Consider the following 12,716-nt stretch of genomic DNA (forward strand, 5'->3'; position numbering starts at 1 on the left):
AAAGCCAAAGGAAATGTTGTGAATGCGTTTTACGGTTGGAGCCTAATTAAATTGAAACTGATTTAATGACTAGCTTAATGACCAGCTTTAAATTATAATAAGCCAAGAGCACAGCATTTGGTGCAAGCCTTGCATTGTCATAAATGACACAACTTGATTTTTTATTAAAATATAAATTGAAGTTTTCGATTCGAAGCGGTTCGGTTCTAAGTCTTGTTGTTTTTAGAGCAGTGGAAAAATTCGTTTAGAAAATATGTAAAATATATTGTCATAAAAAGAAGAACTTTCAGAATACAGCTTTTAGATGCTTTGCTGGATTGATGATCTTTATTGCTGTTGTTGTTGTTATTGGGGTCTTTCCAGGCGCCAGAGAAAGTGAAACATGTAATTTTGTGTAAATGTGTGTGGACCGCAGCTGCCGACGGCCCACAAACAAATTATACGCCGTATTGAGTGAAATCGTAATAAGTTAAGAAATTTCTTAAATGTGCGGACTGTCCCTTTTCATACGCAGAAAGAGCACAAAAAGGCAACAAGAAAAAAAAAAATAATAATGATAAGAAAACAAAAAAAAAAAACAACGAAAATATGCACAGAAATTCGAAAAGCAAACCAAAGCAGCCACAGAACATAAAAAGATTCCGTTTTCATTTTCTGCCTTTTTTTAAGCATTTTTGTTTTGCCTCATTTTTTTGTGTAATTACATACCGGCGCAGGCAGCTAAGAAAAATACGCACATCTTTATCTGTGTATCTACAGATACAAATGCAGATACAGATACAGATACAGCTGCAGAGAGTGCATATAATGTATAAATACATATATAAATGCACTTTGGGAACGCGACAAGACAAAAGTGAAATGAAATAAGAGAAAAAAAAATCAAAAAAGTGCATAAATAAATTCTTAAGCACAGCATTAAAGCAAAATGCACCTCGCAAAATCAATAAAAATTCGATTTAATTAATGTAAATGTTTGCCTTGCTGCTCTCTGAAGTACTCGGTAATTGTTTAGGCCATGTTTATCTCTGGCACCGCGCAGTTTGCGTAAATTTCACTTTTAAGCAAAATTGCCGAAAAAATGAGATTTTATTAAAAGAAAGCCGCAGATTAAACGCTTACGGGTTTATTCTGGCAGCAGCGCGTTAAGCCGTCGCACAAATATGACCCATATTAGGGGGAATTATCATTAATTTGCTTAAGGATCCAAAATTAACAATTGAGATCTGAAAAGCACGCAGAAAGATTTTTTGCTAAACTTGCAACGCAAAAAACATTTGAGGTGGCTCGCTTTTCAGCCTCGCTTTAGGGTTCCGTTCAGGTGAACCTTGGTTTTGGTTTTAGTTCCAATTTTGAATCAAATAATTTTTTTATATTTGAATTAATTAATTTTGTGTATTCAGAGTTAATGTCAAAAAACTATTTCCATATTATTTAAAAATATTAAACAGAAGCTTTTGCGAGAGTTTGATTTATTATCTCAAATACTGTACTATACTTTCTGTAGTCTCACAGTACTTTAGTTCTCCAACACTAGTCACAGACTTAACACCAATGCTTAACATAGTCCTATACATACACTACCACATGATGCCAGTGTGACCATGCTTAGTTTTGTCAATGCAAGCCCACGATTATGTGACTCACTATCATACAAAAAATTTTAAACTCAATTCAATTGTGTTTCGGTTCCGGTTCAGGTTCGGCAGTTTATTATTTACTTAATCCGGCTTAAAGTTCGCTTCATAAAACATTCCAAATCGGAATCCCGGGCTCGAACCGGTTCGGTTCCAAACCGGTTGGCAGTCCCGATTCAAGCTGCCGTCTATAAATTTGTATTTGTTTTTTTTTTTTTTTTACTTTTACATATTCGTAGAGAAAGTAAATGTAATTGTACAAATAGTTTTTTTTTTGAATATATACGCTGCATACAAATCATGCTCATTATTTTATAGATATTTTATAGAGAAATTTCCAATATCCGTCCAGTATTCCAGTCTAGTATTTGTCTGGAATGAACAATGGCTCAGCATTTGCTTTTCATGCAAACTAGAATTTATTTTTATACACACGTATTTTTCTCATATATATATATACATATGTTTATTTTTTGGGCATAACCGAAAGCGCCGGCCATTCTAAGCCCGCAGCGCCGCTTTGTTGTTTGTGTTAAAAGTAAAAACAACAAAAAGACAACAACAACAAGAAGTAGAAGAACAACAACAACATTAGAGCCCGAATTCCACCTGTAATAACGTCGCAGAAAAGAGCAGCCGGGCCGAAACTGCGATACACACCGAAATCAAGAATTGAGCAGCAGACAGAACCCGAACTCGAATCGAAACAGAAAAAAAAACCAGATTTACTACTAATTTAAATTCTTGGCATACAAAAATTCTAAAAAAAAAATAAGAAAGAAAACAACAACAAAATACAACAAATTAAAATTGAGTTTGGAAACGCAGGCGAAATGGCTTTATTGGCAAAAAGAAATATATTGGCTGGCCACAATATAGCGCACTCTTTCGCACAACCTCTCTCTTTCTCTCTCGCTCTATATATATGTATCTTTCTCTCTCTCTCTCTATTTGTGCGTGACAAACGCCGCGAATTTCCGCTCGGTTAGCAGACGCTTCCTTTAATTTTTATTAGCGCTGACAAATGGACATATATATGGGCATATACTTGGACATATACCTCAGATATATGCCTTGTACAACAATTTTTACTCTTTTGGCAAAAGGCAATTATCGCTAAAAAAAAAACATATATCCATTACTAACTTAAAGTACTTGCTGCTGAAAAATAAATAAATAAATAACTAAAAAACCGGCCCATATTTACATATATATATATATATATATATTTTTTTTTTTTTTTGTTATCTCTACGAGCACGTGCATTCACAATTTGTTGTCCATGGCTTTAAATACAAGTAAGCGTGCTCTAATCGGGTATGCACGACTGGCAGATACTCCCAGTCCAGCGACAAGTTGAACAAAACACATGCATACTCTTTATAAGAGCTCGACTCTTGTTTAACTTCGGTACTTATAGTCCCATCTTTACGAATTTTGTGGGAATTCAATATGGAAGCGCAAGACTCTTACTTTTAATATGAGCTATAGAGAATGTGCCAGATTATTCAAAAAATAAAATTTATATAAACTCTATATACTTCTCTTCTGCCTGTCACATAAATTCACAGCAAACCAATATACCCCTTATAGCAAATTTTCATTGAGTTCCGCTCAAAACGAACCTGTAAACTACATTGTGCATGGTATCGTGGTAGTATGTTAATTTGTGAACAAAAAAAAAAAACAAACTGAAAACTAAATAAATGCGGCATTAATTATGCATTTATTTAAAAGCGTATCAAGCGCCGCGGGCTATGACCAAATTTTATCATGAGTGTAAATCGTATATATACCAGATGCGAAAACCTCGATTCGATTTGAAAACTGAAAGTTGGCCTCAAAACACGGTTCCAATTCGTTTTTTTTTTGTTTTGTGTTTTACGTTTTTTTCTCAAGCCATGCATTTGATTGCGGCTTAGATAGTGCTTGAATTGGGCGTGTTTGAGTCGAGAATACTTGAGCTTGGCTTTAGATAGATATGTGGCAAGATATACACAAGTTTCGGAACATCAGTTTCCACATTCAGTTTACAACACTGATTCAACACATTAAATACAATTAATAGTTGGAGGGAGCTCCCAAGTTTTTTATGCTTCTGAACTGAGTCTCCATTCTCTTCAACTTAATAATTCAATAATATCTCGGTACGGATTTTTAATTTAAAATGAAGCAAACTTTTGTTTTAATTGTGAACTAGTTCGTTCTTAAATCCGATTTGCAACCTTGATATTATCTACGCAATTGCGGAGCTGTAAGAATATGTAAACGAGGCTGCGTGCAAAAGTCAACTACCACACACACACACACACACACACACACACACACATACACACACACACATACACACGCACACACACACATACACACACACATTGCGTGCTCTAAGTGATTTCAAAATAAGCCACAAGAAGAGCAACTTGAAGTCGACAGCCCATCGACGGGCTGCCACACCCTCCGCCCGCACAATCCCCCCTCGACCCGTTGACTCGCACGCATCTGTATCTTGTTTTGCTCGCGTCGCGCCTTTAGCAAGTGATTTCAATTTAATTGACAGTCCTTGAACTTGACTTAAAGGCAACCACAACACAAACAACTTATACAACAACTACAGCAACAACAACAACAACTTCGACAACAACAAAATATGCAGAGGCAACCGGCAACAACCGGCATTTCAATGTGCCACACAGCCTCCTACATCAGCTCGCAGAACTCTCTGGCAAATGTCAAAAGTTTAAGTTCTCATTCTTTCAATTTTTTCGTTGTTTTTTTTTTTTTTGGTGTTGTCGTTTTTTTCCTCACTATGAAAATCTATGCGCCATACATTATTCAAAAATCTAGTGCTAAAAAATAAAGCATAACAATATGTTATTTGTGCGTGTTGTTTTTTTTTTTTGTTGTTATTTTTTGTTCTCTCTTGGCTTTTGTTAATTTATACGAATTTAAACAACTTGGCGGGTTTTTTTCTAGATACTCTATTTGTATTTCGGGTATATTTCATCAGATGAGAAGGGTTTTCTATCTAGTTTACAATAATAATTAGTGTTTTTGGTGTTTAGCTTAGCAGTTATTATAATAATTATTATTATTATTATCATTATTAATATTATTATTATTTATTATTAATTTTATTATAACTTTAATTTATTATTCATTCATTATTCTCAAAGTTGAGGAAAGAGTCTTCATTTGTTTGCTTAAGTCAAATTTTATTTATTTTCTTGCATTTTCATGTTTTGCTATTAGTTGACGAACTTGAAAAGCAAATAATAAAGGCGGAGAGGAGAAGACAGAGAGAGTGAGAGCGAGAGAGAAAGGGAGAGAAAAATTGAGAGTTGAGCGCGATTGACAAGAGAGGCGTGGCTGAGTTCTTCATGAGTTTTAAGCTCAAAAAACAATTTTGTTAATCTGTTTGTCGTCGTTTTTTTTTTTTTTTGGCAAAATAAATCTTAAGAGCACATGGAGATAGACGTTCTGTATGAATATATATATATGTAGAGAGGAAGAGAGAGAGAGAGCGAGAGAGGCAGAGAAAGAGAGACGTAGCATATATAATTTATATTGAAAGCATGCGTACGCCACGTATTTTCTAAAATATGGATATGAATATGTATATATGTTTATGCATGTATCTATGTATCTATATGTTGTATATATAAGTAGTATTTATACGAATAAGTATCTCACATACGAACATTTCATTCAGTGCGCGTCTGTGCATGTGTGTGTGTGTGTGCTGTATGCGAGAGCTATGAATGGTTAATACTAGACATGGCCCATAAGAAAAGGTTGCCTATGCCCCCCCTTTCCAACCTCCTTTGCCCAGCAGCTTGAGCAGGCTTATAAAAATTCAATTATGACTCGGCAAGTTGGCAACACGTGTCGGTTTTTCAATGCTTTCGGTTTTCTATTTCGATTTTTTTATGCTCTTTTTTTTTATTATTTTTCGCTTTTTTTTTTTTGGTGTGTGGATGCCTGAAGAAAAATACATGGACTTGGGCTGCTCTTGAAGCGCACAGCTATTGTTGTGGCCGCGTGTGTGTGTGCGAGTGTGTGTGTGTGTGTGTGTGTAGTATACGCCCCGTGTGCTCATAAAAACAAAGCGCACGCAGCGAGAAGATAAATAGCCGCAGGTGACAAAACGATATTCAAATGCATAACTTGATATTCAATAGATAAACCGAGATCCAGAGCTCGTATAATAAAAGTAAATGAAACCAACACACACACACGCACGCACACACATGTGTGTGTACAATTTTTTGAGCGAGTTGAAGAAAAAAACTTTCACCCGCAAATGATCTATGGACACAAAAGCCAGCCTCAAGACTTTCGCATTCAAATCGATGAAGCCAGAAGCCAAATGCGTTCAAGTACACACATCTAATTACACTCGAAAAAAAATGGAAGAATCCCCCAAAAAAAAAATAAAAAAACAAACTGATTAGAAATCAGTTGTCGTCGACAAGAACTTACTTTCACAAAATCGAAATTCAAGTTCATGGCAAGAGATTGGCAAACTTTGAAGGCAACTCGCACAATTTCCCAAAAATGTACGCCTATCTCCAGCTCTATATAGTATATGCCTAAAGACTTGATGACGTTGCTATCAAAAAATAAAAACATCGATAAGTAAAAGTTCTCAAATCAAGATAGTGTGTGTGTGCGTGTATTTTCTGCATAGACTGTTCCTAAAAAAAGTGCGTGTGCGTGAGATACGCCGAGATTGTGGGGGCGCCTATAGAAAAAAAAAAAAACCATGAAAGAGTCCATAATATTTTGATTTCTTTTTGTGTGTCAATGAACTCGCTTGAACTAAATTCTATTTTTTTTTTTTTTTTGTATGCTTCCTAGTTTTATTGGCTTTTGTTTTATGCCCATTTAATTTTGGTTTATTTTCATTTTTATTTACATTTTGTTCGTTTGCGTTATCTGAAGGAAAAAAAAAAATAAAACTAAAACAAAATGTTGCGTAGGCCGCTTTCTTGAATGCGTCTAGAAAAGAAAAGTTATGACAAATTCGTTGAGGGCTCTGATAAATGTATTTGGTCGGTTGATAGCGCTTGGATTTGGTTGAGAAATCGGGTCAAGAGGTCGACTTTATATATGTCGTATAATATTAGTTAGGTCTGTGCGAAAAGAGGAATCTATAGAGGGGGAGTCAAGCTAAAATCATAAGAATCAAGAGTATTTCTTTGATAATAACCAAATAATTGATAATTACATATAATATATGTGTTCAGTTTTTCCGAGCCTCTTCCTCATGACAGACTTGTCGGGTTTATTGATAAGGTGTATATATAATTTATAGCAGACAATTTGAGCACAAGTCAGTTGCTTTTGTGTTTGCCTGATAAGCCCCTAGCCGGGGATGAATGGCCTGCAAAAATGTCCAGCTGGTTGGTCACAAAGATGCGTCCACTCAGAAGTGAATACCCGTTGTTCCGTTCAGCTATAAAAGCTCCAGCTTGAGCCCAAGTTGAGCACAGTTGAATTTTGCCAAGCAAAGTATTGTCAGCTCCGACGAAAGATGTCTGCCAACAAGTGCTACATCCTGCTGCTCCTCGCCTGCTGCCTGGCTGCTCTTGCTGTTGCTGATGTGCCGGGTAATCCAGCTAACAGGCTGATACGACGCCAGAGATCGCCGCAGCCGCAGCATGGCCCTATGGTTTTAACAGCTGACAAGGATGAGGCGGGACGTCAGGCGAACAACCAGTATAATCATAATCTTTTCACTCGTCGCAATGGGCTCGGCAGCATAGGCAATCCCAATATTGATTACAACCACAACAGTTTCGGCGGCGGCATTCAGGGTAATTGGCGTTTCTAATTAACACGCTATATGCTCATCCGATTCACAGCAATAAACTGTATATGCATATAACGAATCCGTGGCTATTCGAGAGAGTTTTCTATTTTTAAATCGGTTAATTTCCTCAGATTTTAAAAAGGAAATCTGTTAAGATTATGCTCATAGGTCTTTATGTGGCCCGTGCTCTGATAAGAAACACAGGGATGCATAGGCCATAAAGAATAGAGTATATGTGGAATAGATAAGAGGCAAAAGTCGGTGCTCAATTGAATCATATTTTATTGACTCAGTAGCCCTTTAATTCCACTTATATATCTATATCTATATCTATATCTATTAAAGAATTAATATTGTATGGATATAATATAAGGGTAATATATTTCACAGCATCTTCCATATTACAGACCCGTGGGGCTTATTGATAAGGTCTATATATTTTATGGGGATGAACGGCCTAGGTTAAAAGGTTGGTCACAGAGATATGTTGAATCGAAAGTCCAGTTGTTGTCCGATCGACTATAAAAGCTCCAATTTGAGCTCGAGCTGGACACAGTTGAATTTTTCCAAGCAAAGTATTGTCAGCTCCGACGAAAGATGCCTGCCAACAAGTGCTACATCCTTCTGCTCCTGGCCTGCTGTCTGCTTGCACTCGTTGCTGGCGATGTGGCGGGCAGCCTTTTGCGACGCCAGCGATCTGTGGTTGTAACAGCTGGAAAGGATCAGGCGGGAAGTCCGCTGGGCGTTTACTATAATCCTCTACTTACTAATCGCGATGTCAATCGTGATTTTGTTAACAAACGTAAAGAACACGGCGGAGCCGTTGACGGCAGATGGCCTTATTAATTAAAGGATCTGACAGAATAAATACAATTCTGCATCATAACAATAAATTAGAAATACATATATATATATATATAAAGAAGGCGTGACTGTTTACTTATAATGCCAAAAATCAGCGTCTCATGTGACAGTCTTCAATATTTATAGCTCGACCTATGCTGTAGCTGCACATTTCTTTAAAGCTTCATAAGGAAATCCGTAAAGAATTTGATAAGAAACTCAGGGATGCATAGGCCATAAAGTATAGAGTATATATGGTAGACATATATGATAGATAAGGGGCAAAAGTTGATGCTCAAATGAATCAGATGAATCTTTTGTCTCAGCAGCATTCAATTCGGCTAGAACTCGCTACTGCAAGAGTATTTCGAATAACTACATACAAACGAATATGCTGGGGACATATCCATAAAATGCAGTGGCTATTTACTTAGAGTAGTTGCCAACAGCAACAAAAACAACAGCAATATATACACACACACAAAAAAGGGGAAGCTATAACAAACATAAAAAATGAAAGAACAAAACATTTTGCCTGAGCAAGCAGACATTTTAATTCCCTAAGCAGCAGCAAGCGTTAACTACTTAAGAGTTAAAGAAAGGAATCAACAATAAACCCTTATCACTTGCTTTGCTAACTCCGATCTGGCAACGCTGTAATTTGCTAGCCTCATTAAGTTGGCTGCGCTTGTTGAATTATGTTGTTGTAAATGCCACACACATTTAATATGACAAAAGTTCATGAGGTAGCTGATATGCCCGACAGCTGCTGGCATTTGTAGAATATACGAAGAAGTACTAAAAGTCATGAGTCGTTGGGTTCATTGCACTCCTCGCTGGCGCTGCCGGCGTTGTGTAACCAATAAAAATTGATTCTGTTGCGTGCGGGCGGCAGCGGCTTACAGGGGCGACAGGGGTGACAACAACAATACACTGTGAGAAAGTCTTAATGGCAGTCGCCTGCACTTTTGGGGTTGCATTTGATACATTCGCTTTTAACGACCGTTTCGGGCAGTGCGCGCAATGAGAACTTATCTAGAAAAAAGCATTTAAATGGAGGAGAGGCAGCCGGGGGCAGGCGTCTGCTGTTTGATTGCATGACTAACAGTAATTACTTTCGCTTTCCGTTTGCTCAGCTGGCAAATCGATAAAAAACACAACAACAAAAATTAAAGTCCCATTCAAGAATTTGAGAATTGAAATGCTTGACCCACGCAAATGCACATTTGAGGTAGAAATTCCGTAAATTATTTTTGGGAAAGTGCGCCGGAGACGGCTGAAAGGGAGGGACGGGTTCAGGGGCACTTACGAAAAAGAGGCAGCTGCATGGAAAATGACTTTCCATTTTCATTTAACAATAAGCAATCAATTGCAACAACAACAACAACAACAACAACAACAACATGCTGCAAGTTCAAAGCAAAGCTAACGATCTATTAGAAGAAAGTAAAAACAACTAACAAAACAAAACACAATGAGAAGACAAAAGAGACGCCTCCTACACACACGCCAGGTGAGCAGCTGCCGGGCAGCTGTCAGCTGATGCCAATCAGACAAGGAGAGCGCAACAGAGAGACAGATAGAGAGGGAGAGAGCGAGGGAGAGTGGGAGAGCGAATGGGAAAATCCGTGTGTGCACCGTTAACTGGTTTTCATTTTCGGCTTGGAAAAACCAAACGCTTGTTGCCATTTTTAGTGGCAAAAAGCGGCGACTGCATCATAATGAAAGTGAAATGCATTGCGCAGATGGCAGCGATGGCAGTTACCAGCTACAGATACAGATACAGATACAAATACAGCCGCAGATGCAGATAGAGATACAAATGCGACAGAGAGAAAGAGAGAGACGCACACACACACACACACGTACAGCGGCAAGTAAGTCAAGTGCAGTTGCCGTTTGTTGCAGCATGAATTGCCACACACAACCGCACACACACACACACGCACGCACACACACACAGCTGCAACTGTTTATGGTCAGAAACTTGCGCGGAATGCAAGCGCAAGCGCAGGCGCATCGTCATCGACTGCCGCAGTCGCTGACTTATTTGGCATTTCTCATTTAATTGGCATGAAAAGCGTTTGCCAGGCAATTTGCATACACATTGATGAATTATGTCAACCGAAAGATACAAATGTATCTGCAGTCTTGCTACTGTATCCCATGTAGAAACACTTCAATGTCAGCTCAGCTCCGAAGGCCGCCAGCAGTTTTCTCTGCACTTGAGGTTTTATCTGCCGCTGCCGCATCTTACATACAATGCAAAGATACATTGCGTACTTATTGAGATACATTACATGCAGGCACATGCATTTATGTATCTACATGAATGGAGCTCTGTGTCATGTGGTTCAATAACTCGATGACATTGAGAGCGGACGGCGTGTTACTTCGCATTGCGGTAGGGCCAATGTCGACAAAGTAACTAAAGACAGTTTAAATGCAGACTGATGCACATTTATGCTGCTGCGAATACTTTTCTGTGCCGTGCAACACAATTTTGCAGGCACATTAAGCCAAACGGCTCAACCCACATGTTCTTGGCTTAGAAAGGCTTTTCAACGTGAAGCTTAATTCCAATTTGATACAGTTTTGCGAGTATAAATTTTAGAAACATTGAAACAAACTGACTGATTTGTCTATATATTCACTCGGTTGGGGACACTTGTGAGGAATATATATATATATATATATAATATATAAATCCACTTATAACACCTGACTTTTTGGTGCCATATTTTAATACCCTCTCCAAGGACTTTAAAAGGAAAGAAGTAAATCAAATATTCACGAAGTTGTTCAACACTAACTGCTCGTGATAGTTAGTGTTGAACAACTGAATATTTGATTTACTTATTTCCTTTGGACAGAGTGCCAGAGAGCAACAACAATAGATTTAAAATAATCATGTAACTAAAACATGTCGAGTTTACATCTAATTTAAATTCCTGGAATTTGGCGCCTGCACCTTTCCAAAAAATGTCTTAAAATAAAGGCATTTCTCTGCTCATTTTATTTGTGATCAAGTCACAATAAGTTAACCTCTATTTGTAAGCCAAGTGAATAATGTGCATAGCTAAGCCAACAACAGTGAGAGAACTGCAGCAACAACAACAACATTGCATTGTTGCTGCTGTTGTTGTTGTTGTTGTTGTCGGTTACATTTCACTGATTTTGAAAGTGAACGTTTGCGCAGGCGGAATCGGAATCACGACTCGCAGGCATTGTGGACGGCAGCACAGTGGGGCAAATGCAATGTAAATGTGATTTGTTGTTATCATATTTGCACACAATATTGTTGTTGTTGCGTGTCTGCATCTCTGTTGTTTTTTTTTGTTATTGTTATTGCTGCTGCTGCTGATAAGACATTGGATGCGATTACCAAAACGCAATGCCGAATGCGAATGCACACGAAAAACCCAGCCAAAAACAAGTTGTAACTTGACCCACGTTGTTGTTGTTGTTGTTGCAGTTGTTGTTGTTGTTGTTGTTGTTGTCGAATCAACAGCAGCGTGGGTGAAATCCCAGAGATACATAAATTTTTCGGCGTCGCGTTGCTGCTGTTTTTACTTTTCCAACGCGCCTACAAATGATTTATAATATATTTTTTATATATTTTTTTACTGTGATTTTTTGCAGTTATCTCTTACTAATACCCTGTAAAGTGGGCACGCAAGGTATAACAACTTTATATGCAGCTGAAACGAAAAATCATCCGTTTTGCGTACAACAAATGCTCTTAAAAAATTCTTCAAAAAATATTATGCAGGGCAACTCACGGCTCGAAACTCTCTTGATTTGATTTTGAACATTTGCTTTTTTTTATACAATTTTTGCGCCGATACAGATACAATTTTGGCTTGCATATCTCTTGAGTTACATTTTTGTAGCGTCTGCGTCTGCCGGATAGACAACGACGACGACGATGACGGCGCGACGTCCGTTCGCTGCGTAGGCAGCTGCATCAGGTTGACCCAGTTTTCGCTTTTCATACCCAAGCGGGCAGGCAGGGAGGTTGGCGGAGGCAGGCCCGTCTTTGTGTTGTGCTGGGGAATCGTCTTGTTTGATTTTTGTGAAAATTATACGAAATGCAATTTTTAAGTAGACTTGTTTTATGTGCTCACATTAATTTATGGCATTTGGCCGCTCTGTTCGTAAATCGCACAACAACGCTCAATCAATTTAACACACATTTTGCACCAAAAAAAAAAAGAAAAACCCACCCGCGCATGCCACTTATTCAATTGAATGGCCACGTAACCCGCTGTGGAGCTACAAAATTCCTACTAAACTAGTTTTGCGGCTGCCTTTGAGTGCGTGAGTTCTGGCTGGTCTTGTCTCGTTGACAATTTGCAACAATTTGCATGCCACATTGTTGCACACAAGTTGCCACTTTGAATGAAACCGCAACTAAGCAAACA

General features: G+C 38.0%; 2 protein-coding genes across 2 annotated transcripts in view; both read left to right on the top strand.

Moving 5' to 3' along the window:
• The window catches only part of Oatp74D (Organic anion transporting polypeptide 74D), a 28,691-nt gene that overhangs the window by 1,202 nt on the left and 14,773 nt on the right, over positions 1 to 12,716 (top strand). The gene's annotated exons all lie outside the window — the stretch shown is intronic.
• Positions 7,116 to 7,528, top strand: edin (elevated during infection). The gene has a single exon (XM_002046919.3). It carries the CDS (start codon positions 7,171 to 7,173, stop codon positions 7,468 to 7,470), a length of 300 nt encoding a protein of 99 aa, XP_002046955.1. The 5' UTR covers positions 7,116 to 7,170; the 3' UTR covers positions 7,471 to 7,528.

This window comes from Drosophila virilis, chromosome 3, assembly GCF_030788295.1.
Source record: "Drosophila virilis strain 15010-1051.87 chromosome 3, Dvir_AGI_RSII-ME, whole genome shotgun sequence".
In the NCBI taxonomy this organism is placed as follows: domain Eukaryota; kingdom Metazoa; phylum Arthropoda; class Insecta; order Diptera; family Drosophilidae; genus Drosophila; species Drosophila virilis.

Coding starts and splice junctions, on each gene's coding strand:
- edin (XM_002046919.3), top strand. CDS start 7,171: ATGTCTGCCAACAAGTGCTACATCCTGCTGCTCCTCGCCTGCTGCCTG.